This window comes from Muscardinus avellanarius, assembly GCF_963383645.1.
Source record: "Muscardinus avellanarius genome assembly, chromosome: 3".
Lineage (NCBI taxonomy): Eukaryota > Metazoa > Chordata > Mammalia > Rodentia > Gliridae > Muscardinus > Muscardinus avellanarius.
The window spans coordinates 67,647,421-67,666,764 of record NC_137788.1 but is presented as its reverse complement, the minus strand read 5'-3'; the positions used below and the strand labels follow the sequence as shown (position 1 = coordinate 67,666,764).

Below are 19,344 nucleotides of genomic sequence, written 5' to 3'. Positions count from 1 at the left end.
CTCTTCATGAAACTTACTACAAACTTTACTAGTCATCAGCAGTCTGGCTGGATGGCGATGCATCTTCATCAAAAGGCCAGTGAAGACCCCTGCTCGTTTTCCATAAGAACAGTATCATAAATTGCTTTACAGATTACTGTTGTAGTAACTGCATACTTAGTTTTCTCTATAAGATAGTCTTGGTTGGATTGTCTGTAATAAGAAATATAATGTTCTTGTATGTGATTTCTATAGGAACTGGGTGGTTCATTCAAGCCATGCTAGTTAAAAAAATACTCCATAGTTAAAAAATAATTAATTAAAATTTTCTCATTTTATTGCCATGTATGAATTGCGCAGTGAAAATTTATAATAAAAAACTTATTTCATTACATTTAATGCATATATTAACATAAAGGAATTTAAAACCTATATACAGAAATCATGTAAAGAAACTGAAATCTGCTCAATTATAGTGTAGTTGGAATTCTCAGTGCCCTGGGTAGAAAGTTAGTAGTGGGTATGAAATGTAGCTCTTACTATGGAGGTGCTGCAGGCCTGTAATGCTGTGGCAACAGAGAGGAAGGACACTGAGTTTGCTCTGTCTGGGTCAGAGCTGTAGAAAGCCAGTTCAATTCAGCACTTTGTGTTTAGGCTAACTGCTCTTTAGAGGGCTTCTTGGTAGAGTAGCAATGACTTGCTATAGTTCACTTGCCCTCATAAAGGTCATGCTGTACCTGATAGTAATTTCCAGTGCCTGCCAGCAACTCTATAAAGTATAATTGCAAAAAGAAATGTCTTTACTCATTGAAGATTGTGGCCTAATCATTCATCTGGTTCTGAGGTGGCAGTAAAATACAGTTGGCAGCTGTGGCTGTGGCTGTGGCTGTAGGGCAGAGGTCCATGGTGACCCCTTGTAGGGTGAAGGTAGGTCAGGTGGTGGGGCAACAGGTTAATTAGGTTTTAAAAGAGGATTGAAATAAAAATATCTCATTCCTCAAGCATGATTAGTCAGATTTTATTGTAATTAGATTTGGAGAAGAGTCTTACTTTTTTTGAGGTTCTAGGGATGGAACCCAGGGGCATTCTACCTCCGAGCTATTTTTTATTCTTTACCCTCAGCTCTATTTTTTTATTTTTTACTTTGAAACAGGGTCTCACTGAGTTGCAAAGAACCTCACTAAGTAGCCGAGGTTGTCTGAGTACCATGATCCTTCTGTCTCAGCCTCCCAAATGCTGGGATTACAAGTGTGCACCACCATACCCAATTAGATTCTCACTTTTTAAAATGTGAAAACAGATTTGTTTATTTAGAGCTTAACAAAAATATATGTAATGAAATTTGAAGCCTAAATTTCTTGAATCATGGAAAATGAAAACACGAAGATGAGGTTCTTAAGAGGATAAACAGTGTCCTGTTAGCATTTGTTAGAGAACTTAGTAAGGATTTTGGCTCTTTTCAGTACTTGGGAGTTGGATGAACGGCAATATATACCATTGTGCCAAAGGATGTAGTAGTGACTGAAAGTGTGCAGGCTCTAAAGCCTAATCTTAATTCCTGCTTCCAGCCCTACAACTTTGGGCAGGCAATCCCACCTCGCTGATTTCCTGTCCTCAGGATGGAGACAGCAATTCGTTTTTGTAGAATTGTGATTTAGTGAGAATTAAGTATTTGAAAGGGCCTTGAGACAGTGAACGTCACTCAGTAAACTTAACTAATATTTGATTATTTATTTCCACCCTCCCCAGCTCCACCCCAATCACCTCTACCTCATTGTGGCTAGGTTTTAAATATTAGTAGTCACCAATTTTTTGTTACAATGTTCTTTATCCTGAATTCTGCCTTCTCTTTTATTTTAATTTTTAAAATTTATTTTATTTTATTTTATTTTTTGGTGGTACTGGGGTTTCTGGAAGCCCTTCGACCTCTGGGCTATACTCCCAGACCTATTTTTTATATATTTTTTTGTTTGGAAACAGGGTCTCTTAAGCCAGCGAGGCTGGCTCCGAACCAGCGCGATCCTCCTGTCTCCGCCTCCCTAGTGCGGGGATTACAAGCGTGCACCACCACACCCGGCTCTCTTTTATTTTTAATTGGCTGTCTACTAAAATTCTGTGTTTAGGGAAGTGTTTTTAGAAGTTCTACTATATAATTTAACATTTCTCAACTTAAACCAGTTTTCTCTTCTAGAAATGACATACAGTGGTAAGTTCTGTAAATTTATCTTGTTGTCACTTTTATATAACCTTTACCTTATTTTTCTATAATCTATTGATATGTGAAACCCAAAACTGATAATTCGGATAAAATTTTATAGTAAGTACAAGAACAATTAATGTGGAAAAGTTAAGTTAGATCCATGCCAGTGAATATACTTTTAAAAAGTATTGTTGAATTATTTGGGATTTATTTATCTTCCAGTTAATTAGTCTTTGATCTTGTCTATGATAGTTTCCATTCTATATTTTTCCCTCCTCATTTTTTTTTTTTTGTCAGAGATGACTTTTATAATCAAGTGGAAGAGCAGAGGGATGACAAAGTACTCTTTACCACCAGGGTTGTGTCTTCGTATTTAACCTTTTGCCAAATAGGTTTGTAAAAATGACATGTAATGCCTCAGAAAAAAAATACCATGTAATTTTTCTTAATGAAAAAAAAAGTTTGAGTCATCTTGCTTAAAGCCTAGAAGAAACTAAAAAGACTATGATTTTCTTACCATTTGAGAATAGAAATATACTAGAAGGCATATTAATGATATTTGCATATATTTTCAAGCAAAGCATAATTCAGGCATGTGGTCAAGTCATAGGAAATTGCTTGTAGCACTAAAGAGATTACAGATAGACTGTTAAAATCTGTTTTACTTAAAAAGATTCTAAAATACTTGTCATAAAAGTAGTTGAGTTAGGGAGATTGACTATATCAGTACAGATCATTATTGGAAAAACAACAAAAATAATGATTTTGTTAAACATTAGAATATATGAAAGATTGCATACAGTAGTTTCTAGTTCAATGAGTACAATGTGCTACATCTTTTTTTTTTTTTCTTTTTTCTTTTTGTTAAAGGTACTGGGAATTGAACACAGTAGGTTTCTCCCACCAAGCTACACCCGTAGCCAGCCCTTTAAGTTTTGAAACAAGCTCTTATTAAGTTGCTGAGCCTGGCCTTGAACCTGTGATCCTCCTGTCTCAGGCTCCCAAATACTGGGATTATAGGCATATGCTACTATGCCTGGTTCTGTATCAGGATTTAAAAATCTATTTTGTGTATTTTGGCAGAAAGTAGGTTATGCTAGATCAGTGACATTCATGAATACAACATTACTGATTTTTACTATTTTTGTGAGCCATCCAGAATGTTCAAGAAAGACAGTAACTTGTAATTTTGGTAATGTAATACACAGTTGAATTCTAATCCTTGAAGCTGGTGTGCTTGGGTAAGTCATTAAACTAATTAGTGAGGAGTCAAGCAGTGGAAAATCAGAAGAGATGAGAATTTGTCTATACAATACTGATTTTAACCTAAGAGAAAAGGGGAAGAAAGTGGGTGGAGTATCTGTACTACTTGCTCTTTCCTGCATTATGGGAAGAGTGGTACTTTTGGGGGGACAAATTATAGGCAGAAACAAGGCAGTGATGGTATAAGGTGTAGGCTTCTTCGGATGCAGATGGTGGAGAGCAAATATGGCAGGCTTGGTGGCCAAAAAGAGTAGTGAGAGAAGGGCCAGCACTAGGATCATAAAATAGAATTTGCAACATACTGAAAAAAAGTAGAAAGGGCACTGAAAAGTTCCATCATTACCTTGATATACTTACAGGAGAAGCCACATGCTCTGGTGCTATTCTTTGATTTTAGACTTTGCTAAGGTCTCTGGATACTTGTAGTTAGACTTTCAAGGGCCTATTTTATTATAGTTATGTGCCATAAATATTGAACAGTGATCATGAGTTCACATATCTAACTTAATCATCTGAGTAATTAAATGATCTGTGTAAGACAAACATTAAATATTTAAAATGTCTGTTCACATAGTTTCAGGATACTGCAAAGTTGTTAAAAGCAGACTCTAATGTTAAACAAACCTGGGGTAGAATTCAGACTCTGCTACTTGCTAACTCTGTGACTTGGGGCATGCTACTTAATATCTGTGTGGTTTAGTTTTGTAACCTATACAAGAGAGATTAATAATACTTAAAGGAATAATGTATGAGATAATGGTTATTTTATTTGTATAGTGCTTGAGGTATACTAAGTGTATAATAATTAGCTGTTATACTAAATCACATGTGACAGCCGGGCATGGTGGCCACGCTTGGGAGGCAGAGACAGGAAGATTGCGCAGGTTTGAAGCCAGCCGTGCTGGCTGAAGAGATCCTGTTTCCAAATAAAGAAAAAAAGGGAAGTATAAAATAGGTCTGGGAGTGTAGCCCGGAGGTAAAAGGGTTTCCAGGAACCCCAGTACCACCAAAAAAAAAAAAAAAAAAAAAAAAAAAAAAAAAAAAAAAAAATTCACATGTGACTTAAAATATGTGAGCCTGCAGCTACCTCATGTAATTTGTCAATATGGTAACTTGTCTGCCACTGATGGCTCTTTCTGTGTGCAGTATGTGTTTTATTTCTAATAATGTGAAGTATAAAATACCTGACAGCATATAGTATGGAAATGCTAATAGATAATTTGGTAAATTGAAAGTAATTCTGAGAATTTTAATAGTCCAGCATCTGTGACTAGCAGATGTCTCATGATTAGTTTCTAGTATATTGGTAGTGAGAGTTACTCTTCAAGATGTGAAAGAAGAAGAAGAAAAACCTGAATGAAAATTACTTTGACATCATGCTACTGATTAAATTGAATTGCTGAATTTTCTTGTTCCAGTAGTTATAACATTATTGCAGAAGCAGAGTGAGAGAGTGAGTGAGAGTGAGAGAGAGTGAGAGAGAGAGAGAGAGAGAGAGAGAGAGAGAGAGAGAGAGAGAGAGGTGTGTGTGTGTGTGTGTGTGTGTGTGTGTGTGTGGTGTGTGTTGGGGAGTGGAGACCAGTAACTATGAAGCAAAAACCTAGAGGACCCTTTGACCCTCATATTTCCTGCTGCTTTAATTTCTGCTTCTGTCCTAGCTTGGCTTATGATCTTATCGGAGATAAGCCTTGTAATCTTTGTTCTAGTAGCTAATCATGTTTTAGGTAGTATTATCTGGTTAGTAGTATGCCTATAGAATGCCAAGCAATTTTAAGGGGACAATTTAATAATAACATTTTTATCAATATAGTAATTTATTTAAATTTTATTCAGTGAAAATTAAGGTAATACTAGTTTATTTTAAATGAAAATTTATGCTTTTTGAAATTTTATACTCTAATAGACTATGAAAGATTACTTATTTATTTAAAATAAGTGTGTATGGGCCAGGTATGGAGATGCATGCTTGTAATCCTAGTACTTGGGAGGCTGAGATAGGAGGATCACTGGTTCTCGGTCAGCCTCAGCAAACTTGTGAGGCCCTCCACAACTTAGTGAGACCCTGTTTAAAAATACATAATAAAAAATAGGGCTGGGGGTATAGCTTGGAAGTAGAATGGCCTCCACTTCAAGTTTAATCCCCAATATGACACACACACACACACACACACACACACACACACACACACAAATAAAGTATGTGTATTTTTTTTTACTCGTTTGGCAAAAGATGATTGGGTAAAGAATGACTTAGAAGTCCCAGTATAGGATTTACCTGTTCATTCAGTGCTTGGCAAACGTAATAGTGGTAAAGGATTTATTTTGGGTCTTTCCCCCAATTATTATCAAATTTGGTTTTAAAACGTTTTAGAAATTTAAGTGTTTTTTTTTTTTGTGGTACTGGGGTGAAACCCAGGGACTTTACCTCTGGGCTATACTCCCAGACCTATTTTATACTTTATTTAGAAATAGGGTCTCAGTAAGTTGCTGAGAGCCTCACTAAGTAGCTGAGGCTGGCTTTGAACCTGTGTGATCCTCCTGGCTCAGCCTCCCAAGCACTGGGATTACAAGTGTGCGTCACCACGCCCAGCTAGAAGTTTAAAATTTTTATTTTCATGTTGATTATGATCTTAACAAAACCTATATAAGTATGATTAGAATATTTAATTTAGAACTAGTTGCCAAAAAGTAGTGAGGGAAAGATATTAGTAGATTTCTTACGCTTTATGTATGTATAAAAGTAGTAAATGCATATAAATAAGCATATATACATAAGTGTGTCCTCACAGTTTTCTTTAAATTAATGGAGAGTACATGATTTTAAAAACATGGAAGTCATTTGTATAATAACTTTCCCATACCTTCGAGGGCTCATACTGAGAGGGGGCCATTTTACAGATGCTTTGTTGTGTGAAGTAGGTTTTGCAGGGGCTTGAGAACAAAGCAGTGTGAGTTGAGTCATCATGCTCAGTGGAATAGGCTTACCTAACTGGGAGCATTGTATTCTTGTATGAGTTGATTTTGGGGATTTTGTTTGAATTTTAATAAGTTATAAGGTGATTTGTTATTTTTTGGAATGTAGAAGCGAGCCTGTAGTGTAAATGTTTTTGGTCTTGATTGTAGAAGTCTTGACTTAATCCACATTAAGTACAGATTTAAATAACCACTGTGATGATAACCCAATATTCAGTGAAAAGACACTTGAGGGAGTCAAGTGAGACCTCACAGCTGGCATTAGGGAATGCTTATTGGCAAAAGCTTACTTAAATAGATCTGGTTTTCCTGAACTATAATAGAGGTTGGAAATTTTGAATTGCATATTGTATGACATACTTTTGTGAATATTGTCTATATGAAGTTATATTTGTAGTGTTGATGTCAAAATACAGGATAAAATTAAATGTACAACCAGACCTGAAGCTCTTCAGTTAAACATAACAGCAGTCAGTTTTAGTAAAATAACATCTTTCAAATGGGATTAATGTTGTTACAGTATTAGTAGTCTGGTAGTTTTGCTAGAATTTAATTTATAATTTTATCTTGAGTATAGTTTTGTAAGAACTATGAACCTAAGTGTACCAGTATTGGGAATGGCCTAGGAATATTTGAGAAAACTCTGATTATTAATAAATATATTTCAAAAATTGGGTGAGGGGCAGATCTGTGAAAGGACTTGGTTTCTGTGGAGAGGCAAGCAACTATTCCAATGTAAATTAACCTAGCTAGAGGTAATTAGCAAGTCTCTAGGAGAGGGGAACTAGGACTTCCTCATCCTCATTCTAAAGACAGGTTTACATAATAATTGGATAATCTAGTTAGGATGGGAGGAGGGGGTCAACCTTTGTGAAAGGAGAAACCTTGGTTGGAAAGTACGAGGAGGAGCTTTACAGGGACTTTTACTATGTAAGAATTACGTGAAACAAGATGGAGGATGTCGTGTATAAAAAGTCTGTTCATGGACGGAGGATGTCGTGTATAGAAAGTCTATTCCGTGTTTTGTACTTAGGTGATTTCGTTCGAAGCAACCCCTCATGTTGAGGCTGTAACTATCTTCTGTATTTCTTTCTTTTTAATAAACTTTTTAAAATCTTCAGCAAGAGTCCGGGCTATTGCATATCTACCCTTAGCTCAGGACAAGAACCCATGGGTTTTTTTTTTTGTTTTTTGGGGGGGAGAATAATTCCCAAGGGTCTAACAAAGGTCCCTGGGGACAGTTTCCCAAACGGTAAAAGTCCAAAACCGTAACACTAAATACTTTACTTTCATATGTATTTTTAAATACCATTGTATAAATATTTTTATTTTCTCCAGAAAACGTTATGAACTTTTTTAGTTCTCAGAAACAGCGAATGGACTTTTGAACCTTTGACATTTATTCTGTATCTTGATTTGTTTCTCATTTATCAATATTATTATAAATAAAATGTTTTATATAATGATTATATGTAATCCAGGGCAGAATACTTATGCTGATGTCTAGGAAAAATATTGATTATATTTATAATTTTAAGATGAAATTATTATATCTTTATGATTGATATTGACATTGTATAGGCATTGGATAATAATTTAGTTTTATGGTGTGAAATTAATTCTAAACAAAAAATACTTTTTTTTGTAGTATTGGGGATTGAGCCCAGGGGGATTCTACCTCTGAGCTGCACCTCCAGTACTACTTTTTATTCTTTATTGTGACACAGGGTCTCACTAAGTTGTGGAAGGCCTCACTCACTAAGTAGCTGAGGCTAGCTGAGAACCTCTGATCCTACTGTCTTAGCCTCCCAAGTACTGGGATTACAGGCGTGTGCTGCCACGCCTGGCAGATGGAATACTGATTTTTATATTAACATTTGTATATTGGTTCTGTTTTGTTTTAAAATTATAGGTTTGATAATATTAATGTAAATTAATGATCTTAAGTTATAAAAAGGCAAAATATATTTTTTGCTTAAAAAGGAATAACTCACCATTTTGTAAGTATGAGTCAGTAACAGCTGAAGATCTGATATTTGAATGTGGCAGGATTGGAAGACTTTCAAAGTAGAAGTCTAGCCAGTTTTTAAGACCAATCATGGTGTTTCAGTTTTGAACTTTAATGTATTTGAACATATGCAGCAGAACATTTTCTTCTTGCTGACTCCTGCCAAACTAATTACGTATGCCACAGTAATTTTTCCCTTATGTTTGGGAAGCTCAAATATATGGTAGAATAAAGAATTTCCTGACTCATGTTCACTAGTTTTAATAGTAGGACCAAGAGGAGAAGTATTTAAGAGACATTCTGAAAATTTCTCCTAAAGAAATGATATGCAAAATGAAAATGTTTTGTTATTTTAAAATTATTTATTGAGTGCCTACTACATGCCAGGTTTTATTACTAAGCCTAAATAATACAGTGGTGATCAGGAGAGAGTGTGGTCCTCTGAGCTTATATTCTGATGGAGGGAGGTAGAAAATGATGGGGATTTCAGATCACAAATATCCTGTAGAAAGTAAAGTACATAATGAGCTAGTGTTTCTTATCTTAACTGATATCAGAATAATTTGAGTATCTTTTTGAAAAGAAGTCTAAATTTGGTGAGTAGCTCCAAAAAGTAGGAAATATTTGGCGTATTTCTGGAACAGAAAGGCCTGTGTGGAAGGAGCATAGCAAATATAAGTGCTAGGGACTAAAGTTGGAGAGAAAGAAACCAGATTAAAAGAGGGTTTTATATCCTAAGTAGTTTTTAATTTTTTATTTATTTTATATATTTTATTTTTATGTGGATCATATTGAAAATGGCATACATTTAGACTGTGCTTGGTGTCCTTATACCCCCACTTCCTCTTCCCCCTCCCAAGAATGAGTCCTTTTACACATATTTGAATGTAGCTCCTCTATTAGTCAACCTCAGCCTTCTTCCTCTCCTACCCTTCCATTCTAGCTTTGCTGAGGTTTTGCCTCCATTATCTGGACTCTCACTGGTATTCCTAATAGTCTGTAGTTTGTGCATATTAGAGAAAACATATGTCTCTTCTCTTACTGTGCTTGGCTGATCTCACTTAACATAATGTTCTCCAGGTCTTTCCATCTTCTTGCAAATGACATGATTTTGTTCTTTATAGCTGTAGTAGTTTTGATTTTACTCTAATTATAACAGGGAGCACTTGGAAGGTTTAAGTGGGAAAGATTTGACTTATTTAGGTGAGATCACTCTGAAGATAATGAGAAGAATGAATAAATGTGGGTGAGAGCAGCTGCAGGAGGTTAGGCAGGGGACATTCTAGCATCTAATGGAGAGATGATGGTGACTGGGATGAGGAAAATGAGTGAAGCTCATGAGGAGGACTGGAATGGCACTGTGCTCTTGTGCTGTACTGATAGCTGGTAGATCACATATTTTTATACTTGAGCATTTGAGAGTCTGAAAGTTAATTTTTTTGGAGTATCATCGTTTAATGTGGACGCTGCAAGTCTTAAAAATGTCAAATATTACTAAAATATTTAAATATTTTTTGGGGAAGACATTGTAGCTCCTTTACTTTCCTTTGCTGTATATTCAGTCATTTCAGTTCGTATAGATAAGTTCATGCCAGATTACTCTGTTTCTCTATTTACTTTTCTACTTTTGTTGGTGCATTATAGTCTCACATCATTATGTTGTTCATAGTGATTATGACTTACATGCAGACAACACTTGGTGAGCTTTCTCTTATCTCCCTCCCCGCCCACATACAAGATAGTGAGATTGGCGTTGGTATTCTTACATATATACCTAATGTCAGTGGAGTGTTCCCTTTATTAATTCTCCTTCTCCCCACCCAAAACCACCTCCCCTACTCCATTATCTAAAGTCCCTTTTATATCCCAATAACTCCTAGCTATAACACTTCTGGGTATCTTTCCAAATGGACTGAAATAAGAATATTATGTAATTATGCATATCCATGTTTCTAGCAGCACAATTATAGATAGCCAAATTATGGAACCAGCCCAAGTATCCCATCAACAGATGAATGGATCACAAAATTATGGGATACACACACACACACACACACACACACACACACACACACACACAATGGAATTCTACTCAGAAGTAAAAAAGAACAAAACTATGTCATTTGTAGGAAAATGGATGGACCTGGAGAACATTATGTTAAGTGAGATTAGCCAGTCACAGAAAGTAAAAGGCTATATGTACTTTAAAATTTACATTTTATAAGAACATGCTAAAATAATTAAAGCCCCTTAAATATAAAGTTAAGAATTTAATTGTTTTAGTGATAAAAAGTAAACATAATTGTATTTTTTTTTTTTTGTGTGTGGGTCTGGGGATGGAACCCAGGGGCATTCGACCTCCGAGCTACACCCTCACCCTATATTTTATTCTTTATTTTGAAACCGGGTCTCACTGAGTTGCAAAGGGCCTCACTAAGTAGCTGAGGCTGTCTGCGAACTGTGATCCTCCAGGTCTCAGCCTCCCGAATGCTGGGATTATAAGCTTGCGCCACCACGCCCGGCAAAAAGTAAACATAATTGTAAATGTTATAAAATTTATGTGTTTAACCTTTTGATTTTATTTGAAGATAAATAATTTATATTTCTCTGGAACTCTTTTTCCTAGTCACATTGTCCTGATGCTTGCTGATGATATGGCATGCAATCCTAGAAATCCCAAACCAGCGACCGTTTTTAGTCACAAGAATATGGAGCTAAATGTGTATGGAGATGATGTGGAAGTGGATTATAGAAGCTATGAGGTACACTGTTTAATCTAGCAATATTCTTAAATGTCATTATTACTATTTATTTTGGGATGTTGGGGATGGAACCCAGAGGCTTCCTACCTCTGGGTTACACTCCCAGACCTATTTTATATTTTATTTGGAAACAAGGTCTCACTAAGTTGCTGAGAGCCTCACTAAGTAGCTGAGGCTGGCTTAGAACCTGTGCGACCCTCCTGTCTCAGCCTACCAAGTGCTGGGATTACAAGTGTGCGTCACCATGCCTGGCTTTTAAAGCAATTTTAAAAGCATATCTCTCTCTTCCTAAGCTGTAAGTTCCTCTAGGACACTCAGAAGTGGTTTTTCAGTCAATTAAGTGTTTATGAATAGTTTTACTTCTTACTTGTTTAGTCATCTTAAAATATAGACAAAAATTTTTCTTCCTTGTTAGCCAACAAGAAGCCCTATTAAGACAATTGGCATTTTGCTGTCTTTTGAGCAAAATGTAAATTTAAAGAGCTTATATGCATGTTTTCACATACATTTATATACTCATGATGTAGAGAAAAGTCTGACAAGAAAGCTGGATAGATTTTCTACTTTTTAAGGTTAGATATGCATAATATATGACTTAGCTGTTAATTTTAAATTAGCAGTTTACTCTCTACAACTTTAAATATGCCTTCAAAGAATTCCAGGGCTTGAAATTCCAGATTGAGAAATCTGATTTAAAATGTGAATTTTTTTTACATATTAAAGATACTCCTAACAAACTCTAAGTAACAAAATGAATTAAAAATTAAAGATACATGACTTAAGGATACATGACTTAAGGGATCTTTATAGTTGACTAAGTAGTTTTACAGATCAGATACAATAATTTGTCTGAATTTATTTACAAATTCTTAGCTTTTGTATCTTCTCAAAGGATTGCCTATTCAGACAGGTTAATAATTTTTAAGCTTTTGGGTAATTTTTTTTTTTTTTTTTTGGAGTGTCTGGGGATGTAACCCAGAGGCATTTGACCTCCGAGCTACACTCCCTGCCCAATTTTTTTCTTCTTTATTTTGAAACAGGGTCTCACTGAGTTGTGGAGGGTCTCACTAAGTAGCTGAGGCTGTCCTCTCGCAATCCCAGTCTCAGCCTCCCGAATGCTGGGATTTACAAGCGTGCACCACCACACCTGGTGGTAATTTTTTTAATTTAATTTTTTTTCTGTGATACTGAGGATTGAACTACTAAATTACATCCCTAGCCCTTTTTATTTTTTATTTTGTGACAGAGTCTCCCTAAGTTGCCCCGGCTACCTTCACACTTGGTATCCTCCTCCAGTGCCTCCTGAGTAATTGAGATTACAGGCAGGTGCCACCATGTCCAGGGCTTTTGGGCAAATTTTAATGACAAAACCTTGCATAGCATATATAGTTTTAAATTTAGAATTAAGTTACTTTCTCCAAAATATTCTGTTATTTCTTAGTATTTTCTTTTAATAGAAGCAAAGTTACTTGGAGGCATATGTATAAAGAAACATATTTTAAATGAGTTAACTTTTTTGTGTATTTTATTTTCAGTCTATCCTGAGCAATATTGAGGAGGAGGAATGTTTTTGAAAGTTAAAAAAAAGTTGTTTTTTTTTTTTAGTTTCTTCAGGTTCTATTTTATCTGATTCCTTCCTTTCTTTTTACAAGGTAACTGTGGAGAATTTTTTACGGGTATTAACTGGGAGGATCCCACCTAGTACTCCTCGGTCAAAACGTCTACTTTCTGATGATAGAAGCAATATTCTTATTTACATGACAGGTAATTTCAGAATTTAGAGACTTCATAGTAGAATATATTGAAACTCTTTGAAATCTTATGAGAAGAAATTTAAGCGTATTAAATGATTTTTGTTTAAAATCATTTTTGTCATGTTGTTTAGTATTCTTATGATACAGAACTACTTGAAATGATATTTGAAAATGATATAGAAGCTGAAATGCTACAAAATCTGAAACTGTTTGAGCACCAGCATAGATGTCACAGTGGAAAATTCCACACATGACTTCCTTTGACAGGCATGCTAAGAACATTGTATAAAATTACCTTTAGCCTATGTGTATAAGGTGTATATGAAAAATATATTATTTTCATGTTTAGACTTAGATTTCATTCCCCAAATACCTCACTTAGTAGAAGCAAATATTCTAAAATTTGAAAAGATTCTAAAATCCAAAATACTTCTGTCCCAAGCATTTTGGATTAAGGAATATGCAGCTTTTATAACATATTGTGCTATTCTTATTTTCTATGCTTTTTATTCTTGCCCTGGTAAAGTTTATTGCCCTTTACTTGGCTTCCTGTTGTAGCATCTTTGCCTTTAGTTTTCTTCTCCTGTTAGTCAGACTATCTTGGTAAAGTATTTAATAGAAATTAGAGATATTCTGCTTAAAACTTTATAATTCTTTTGTTGATTGAATCTCAAGATTTAGTGTGCATAAGGATTAACTGGATGTAACTACTTAGACCTTGTCCTAAAATTTTTACTTAGTTTGATCTGGGGTAGGTTGATAAAATTGCTTTACATACTACCCAGATGTGATATAAAACAGGTTTTTGTCTATACTTTGAGGAATATTGGACATAAAGTGTTTCATGTAACAAAATTAGTTATAGTATATGTTTTATATGATAATATGTTATGATTTAGTTACATTATTTTTTACTTAATTTCATTCTTAGTTCCTACACTTATTTTTATTATAAGCACTTGATTGTTCTTTCTTCCAAACATTTCCTTAAATTGTTGGCCTTTGCTTATTATGTCCTGTCAGTCTACGTGCCCATCTGATGCTTTTATCTTTTTAGTGTTCACTTGGGCCATTTCCTTTGTAAGTCTAAGGTGGCCTATGTCTGCAAAGGCATGGGGTAGCCCTAGTTTAGATCTGCTGGCTCTGTGTAATTATTAACAGCGTCTCCTTTCTTCCTCAGAAGTGTCCTTGTGTCAGTAGCACACTGTATAATTGTCCTCCCGTGACACTTTTGATCTTGGCTGGTGTAGGTTCTGCTCTTTGCACTCCCATATAAACCTTTCATTTCTATCAGGATTTAAGTTACTAGTTTCTTATTATTACCTGAAAGGAAATTATTATCTGAAGAATATTTTGAATTCCAAGATATCAGTACCTATATTAAATTATTCAACAAATATAAATATTGATCAAAAGATATTCAGTAAAATTTCAGAGGCCTTTTGATTCAGTTGATAATAATATAGGTACAAAATGATTTTTAGATGTCATGTGGCAGACTAGTAATGATGCCTAGCTTTAGTAGATGTACTCAACTAAAGAATTTATGTCTTTTTTTTTTTTTGCGGGTCTGGGGATGGAACCCAGGGACATTTGACCTCCGAGCTACACCCCCTGCCCTATTTTTTATTCTTTATTTTGAAACCGGGTCTCACTGAGTTGCAGAGGGCCTCACTAAGTAGCTGAGGCTGTCCGCGAACCGCGATCCTCCAGGTCTCAGCCTCCCGAATGCTGGGATTACAAGCGTGCGCCACCACGCCCGGCTTACACGTCTTTTCTAATTCTGTTGGTTCTCTTTTAGAATAACTCCAGCCATGGAAGAAATTCCAATAGTTTAGATAGGTTTTGATAAACATTACCTCTGAACTAACTGCCTATTTTGTAAATAAAGAGTCCAGTAGCTGTGACAGAGTCCACATGGCTCACAAAACTACAACATTTGTTATCTCATCCTTTATAGGAAAGGTTACTAACCTCTGTATAAGAAAGTGAGGGCTGATAATTATGATAATGTAATAAAAATGATAATATCTGATAGTTATTAAGGCTCACCATTCCTCATGTAGTATCTTGAATTATTATATACATTAACTAATTTCTTCCTCACAGCAGCCTGATGATTTACATATTTATAGTCAGGGCCCCAAATATGTTTGTGGAGTTTGGACAGTGCACACCAGTATCTGACTTGGGGTTGAGTGAGAGCTGAAATCTAGTGCATCTAATAGTATCTAATAGTAGGTTGGAATATTTTTCCCAGAAAAACATAGTCACTGTTTACTTGTGATCTTTCAATGCTACATGTATTCAGAGGAAAACACTAAAACTTATTCTTTTTTTTTTTTTTTGGTCCAGTGGAAAATATCTCGAAAATTTTTAAAATTTTTGTTTGTTTTTGTGGTGCTGGGGATTGAACCCAAGGGCATTTTAACTCAGAGTTACACCCCCCTGCCCGATTTTTTATTCTTTATTTTGAAACAGGATCTCACTAACTTGCAGAGGGACTCACTAAGTAGCTGAGGCTGGCCCCGGGATCTTCCTGCCTCAGCTTCCCAAGTACAGGGATTACAAGCATGTGCCACCATGCTTGGCGGAAGGTTTTTCTAGAAATGTACACAAAACAGTTATAGAAGGATGCTAGTGATGATCCTGCTGATACATTTCTCACTTTATGGCTGAGGAAAGGGAGGCATAGATTAAATTATTTGCCTAAGATAACACAGTGAGTAAGTGGCATAGCATACGAATTGTACCTGAAATAATAAGTGGCACGATCTTCTGACCAACTCCCATGGTACTACTGCCAGTGATAGGAAAAACATTCAACTTTAGATGAGAGCCACACTTCCAGGTATTGATAGTTTTCTAAGTATACACGACTATTAGGATACCATGAGTGGTATTAGGATACCACGAGTATTAGGATACCATGGGATTAGCTAGTGTCTTGAATTCTTTCCTTACTAAAAATATTTGTCTGGCATTTGAAAAATTTTTATGGGTAGAATAAATATCTGATATAGTCATAGAGCCAGTATAAGAGTAAAAATGTGCGTTTCTGGAATTGAATGATAGAAAACTGTTCAAGATACTTATTTTTTTTTTTTTTTTTTTGGTGATACTAGGGGTGGAACCCAGGGGCTTTCTACCTCTGGGCTATACCCCCAGACCTATTTTATATTTTATTGGAAACGGGGTCTCACTAAGTTACTGAAAACCTCACTAAGTAGCTGAGGCTGGCTTCGAAACTGTGCGATCATCCTGTCTCAGCCTTCCAAGCATCGGGATTACAAGTGTGCGCCACCACACCTGGCTGTACTATTTTTTATAGTCTGTCATTATTCTCTTTAATTGATATGGTAGACATCTATATTTGTTTTTACCATACAGATTTTCATGTATAAAATAGTAATATTAAAATAGTACAATGAATGAAGTAAATATACATATCTAGATGTATGGAGTTTGCATCTTAAAACAGTATATCTTCTTTTCCTCCAAGGGCATGGTGGAAATGGTTTCTTAAAATTTCAAGATTCTGAAGAAATTACCAACATAGAACTTGCAGATGCATTTGAACAAATGTGGCAAAAAAGACGGTAATTAGCAAATGACTTCTTTTAAGAAGTCATTAACTTATTTTTTATAAGATAAATTAATACCTATATTTTCAATGATAGATGTGTAGTGTTTGTTTTTATAAGATTTTAACTTATTTTAATTTTTCTACTCTTTTACATTTATATTTATTATTTGCATCAAACTGAGCAGACTCCAGAGCTTGCTCTTGTTTTACTATACTGCCATTCATAACTTCAGATGTTTCTGATCCTTAGGATCCTCCACAAACTGTTATCAGAAAAAAATGTGTTATATGAATGTGGCTTCTGTCACTGTCTTGGACATTGTGGTTCAGGATTTCGTACTTCCTTTGCAGGAGCATTGTTTCCTGTTTACTTAGATATAGTGTCTGAGGACAACTTCCCAGGAAACTTACCTCCTTCCCACTTGTACCTTCACCAGCTAGCCAGCTTTTTGTAAAATCGAGATCTGATTATATTATTCTTTCACTTAAAAAAATGCAAAACAAGACAAAACAAACAAAAACGGCTCGGTAGCTTCCTCAAATTTACAGGACAAGATCCAGACTTCTTATGCGGTCTTAATATAACTCACGCTATTCTATCAGTTTGAAACCAATTTCCCTTCATTCCCCCAAGTTTACTCTAAACTTTGGCAACACAGAATTATTTCCCATTCTCACACTTCTATATTTTTCATATTAGGTACTTCTCTGCTATGTACTCTTTCTTTCCCTATAACATAAAATAGTGGTCACCTGCTGTTGTCCATGTCAGGCACCACCTTTTTCTGACCTGCTTTTCTTTGTAGTTCCTTAGATTCATTCCTCAATGCTCATAGAACCCTCGGACTCTGCTATGTTAGACTAAGCTCTTTGAGGGCAGGGGTTATTGTATTCCCACTGCAGTGTCAGGCGCACGGTACACTCATATACTATTTGTAATATTTACTTCATTTCAATTTAGATATATTTGAGTTTTTGAAGATGGTGCCCTCCCCCACACCTTTTTCTGAACGAAGTTTAGTTTCTAAGATAGCATGGATGCCAAATAAGTGATTGTTGAATTGAGTGTTTGGGTTCTGCATCATCAGGCCTACAGAAGGGAGAGGAAAACATGTTGAGGCAGCTACTTTGTAGCATAACCAGTTTTCCCTCTTGGGTGGTTTCCTTTACCTTTCTAACTTTCTATTATACCTTTAACTTTTGTAATACCAAATTTCTATTGGAAACGCTCCAAATTTTTAGCTAACCAATTGCTAAGATATTACTTAAACATATCCTGCAAATTATATAGGAATATTAATGTATGATTAACAGAATGATTCATATCAAAGATATTATCACTTTTCTTTCAGCTATAATGAGCTGCTGTTTATTATTGATACTTGTCAAGGAGCATCCATGTATGAGCGATTTTACTCTCCTAACATAATGGCTCTAGCTAGTAGCCAAGTGGGAGAAGATTCACTCTCGGTACGTGCATTTTCCTCGTTGGTAGATGCAACTGTCTTTGGAATCTGAGGCTGTTTATGAAATCACTTTTGTGATTTTTAAATATATCTGTTATTTCTTATTCTTAAAATTTTTTACATAGAAGGAAATTCTGTTTATATGTTAACTGTTTTGCTACGATGATGCTATTAGACATGTGCTTTCTTTTCACAGCATCAACCTGATCCTGCAATTGGAGTCCATCTTATGGATAGATACACATTTTATGTATTGGAATTTTTGGAAGAAATTAATCCAGCTAGTGAAACTAATATGAATGACCTTGTGAGTATTCCTTTGATTTGATTATAACATGTAGATATGCTAATCCCTTTTTGGCACTGGAGGTTCAACCCTAATCTTTTTTTTTTTTTTTTTTTTTTTTTTTGGTACTGGGGATGGAAGCCAGGGGCATTCAACCTCTGAGCTACACCACCTGTTCTATTTTTTGTTCTTTATTTTGAAACTGGGTCTCACTGAGTTGCAAAGGGCCTCACTAGGTAGCTGAGGCTGTCTACGAACTGTGATCCTCCTGTCTCAGCCTCCCAAATGCTGGGATTACAAGCGTGCACCACCACGCCTGGCGTCAACCCTAATTTTAATGTGGCAAGTGAAGTCTGTTCTCTGGACCTTTGCATTTTACTCTTCTGTATGTTGAATTGTGGTCTGTTAAGCTGTTGAATTTTCCATCTTATTAGTGTCAACCACAAAAGGCCCAAAGCTTTCGCCCAGGGAACTTGCTATTTCGGAGATACTTTCCTGCTTTCATTCATTTGCTCATTCTCTATTCCCTGCCAGAAATGTAATTTTTTCTTTTTAGATTACACTTTTGAAATTCTGCCTATTCGGGGGTCAAATCAGATGTATCCCATCCCCTTTGCGACGTCCCTCAAATTCTTCCCTGATAGAATTTATTTTACCTTTCTAGAACTTCTATAGAACGTTATTTCTTCTGTAACATTTATTATAAACTATCTTTTATTGACATTACTGAGTAACAGTCTTTCTTATTTAATGGGAAACTCTTGGGAAAAAAGAAGACTTGTCTTAATATTTTTATGTGCCCTACAAATTTCAACACAGTCTTTTGACATGGTTTGTCAAATTTAGTTAAAAAAAATTTCTGTCTTTTAGTGCTGATTATATCTTTTAATTAAATCACTTTGAAGTTGCTGTTGAAATTAGGCATAATAAAAAGTTTAAAACAAGTTTAGACTGAATAATTTCTGTGTATAGATGATTTTCTCTTTTGTTTCAAAAGCTTGTATCTTGCTCACTCACTCACAAACATTTCTTGAGTTTGCAAGTGCCAATCCAGTCCCTGCTGTTCT

At 35.4% G+C, this 19,344-nt stretch overlaps 1 protein-coding gene across 1 annotated transcript in view; it reads left to right on the top strand.

Moving 5' to 3' along the window:
• Nucleotides 1–19,344, top strand: part of PIGK (phosphatidylinositol glycan anchor biosynthesis class K) — a gene marked incomplete at both ends in the record, with an annotated part of 104,237 nt that overhangs the window by 25,511 nt on the left and 59,382 nt on the right. The window contains 5 exons of the mRNA XM_080692975.1: nt 11,050–11,185; nt 12,838–12,949; nt 16,442–16,538; nt 17,878–17,995; nt 18,188–18,298. Coding sequence (XP_080549101.1) covers nt 11,050–11,185; nt 12,838–12,949; nt 16,442–16,538; nt 17,878–17,995; nt 18,188–18,298 — 574 coding nt within the window. The remainder of the gene's footprint in view (nt 1–11,049; nt 11,186–12,837; nt 12,950–16,441; nt 16,539–17,877; nt 17,996–18,187; nt 18,299–19,344) is intronic.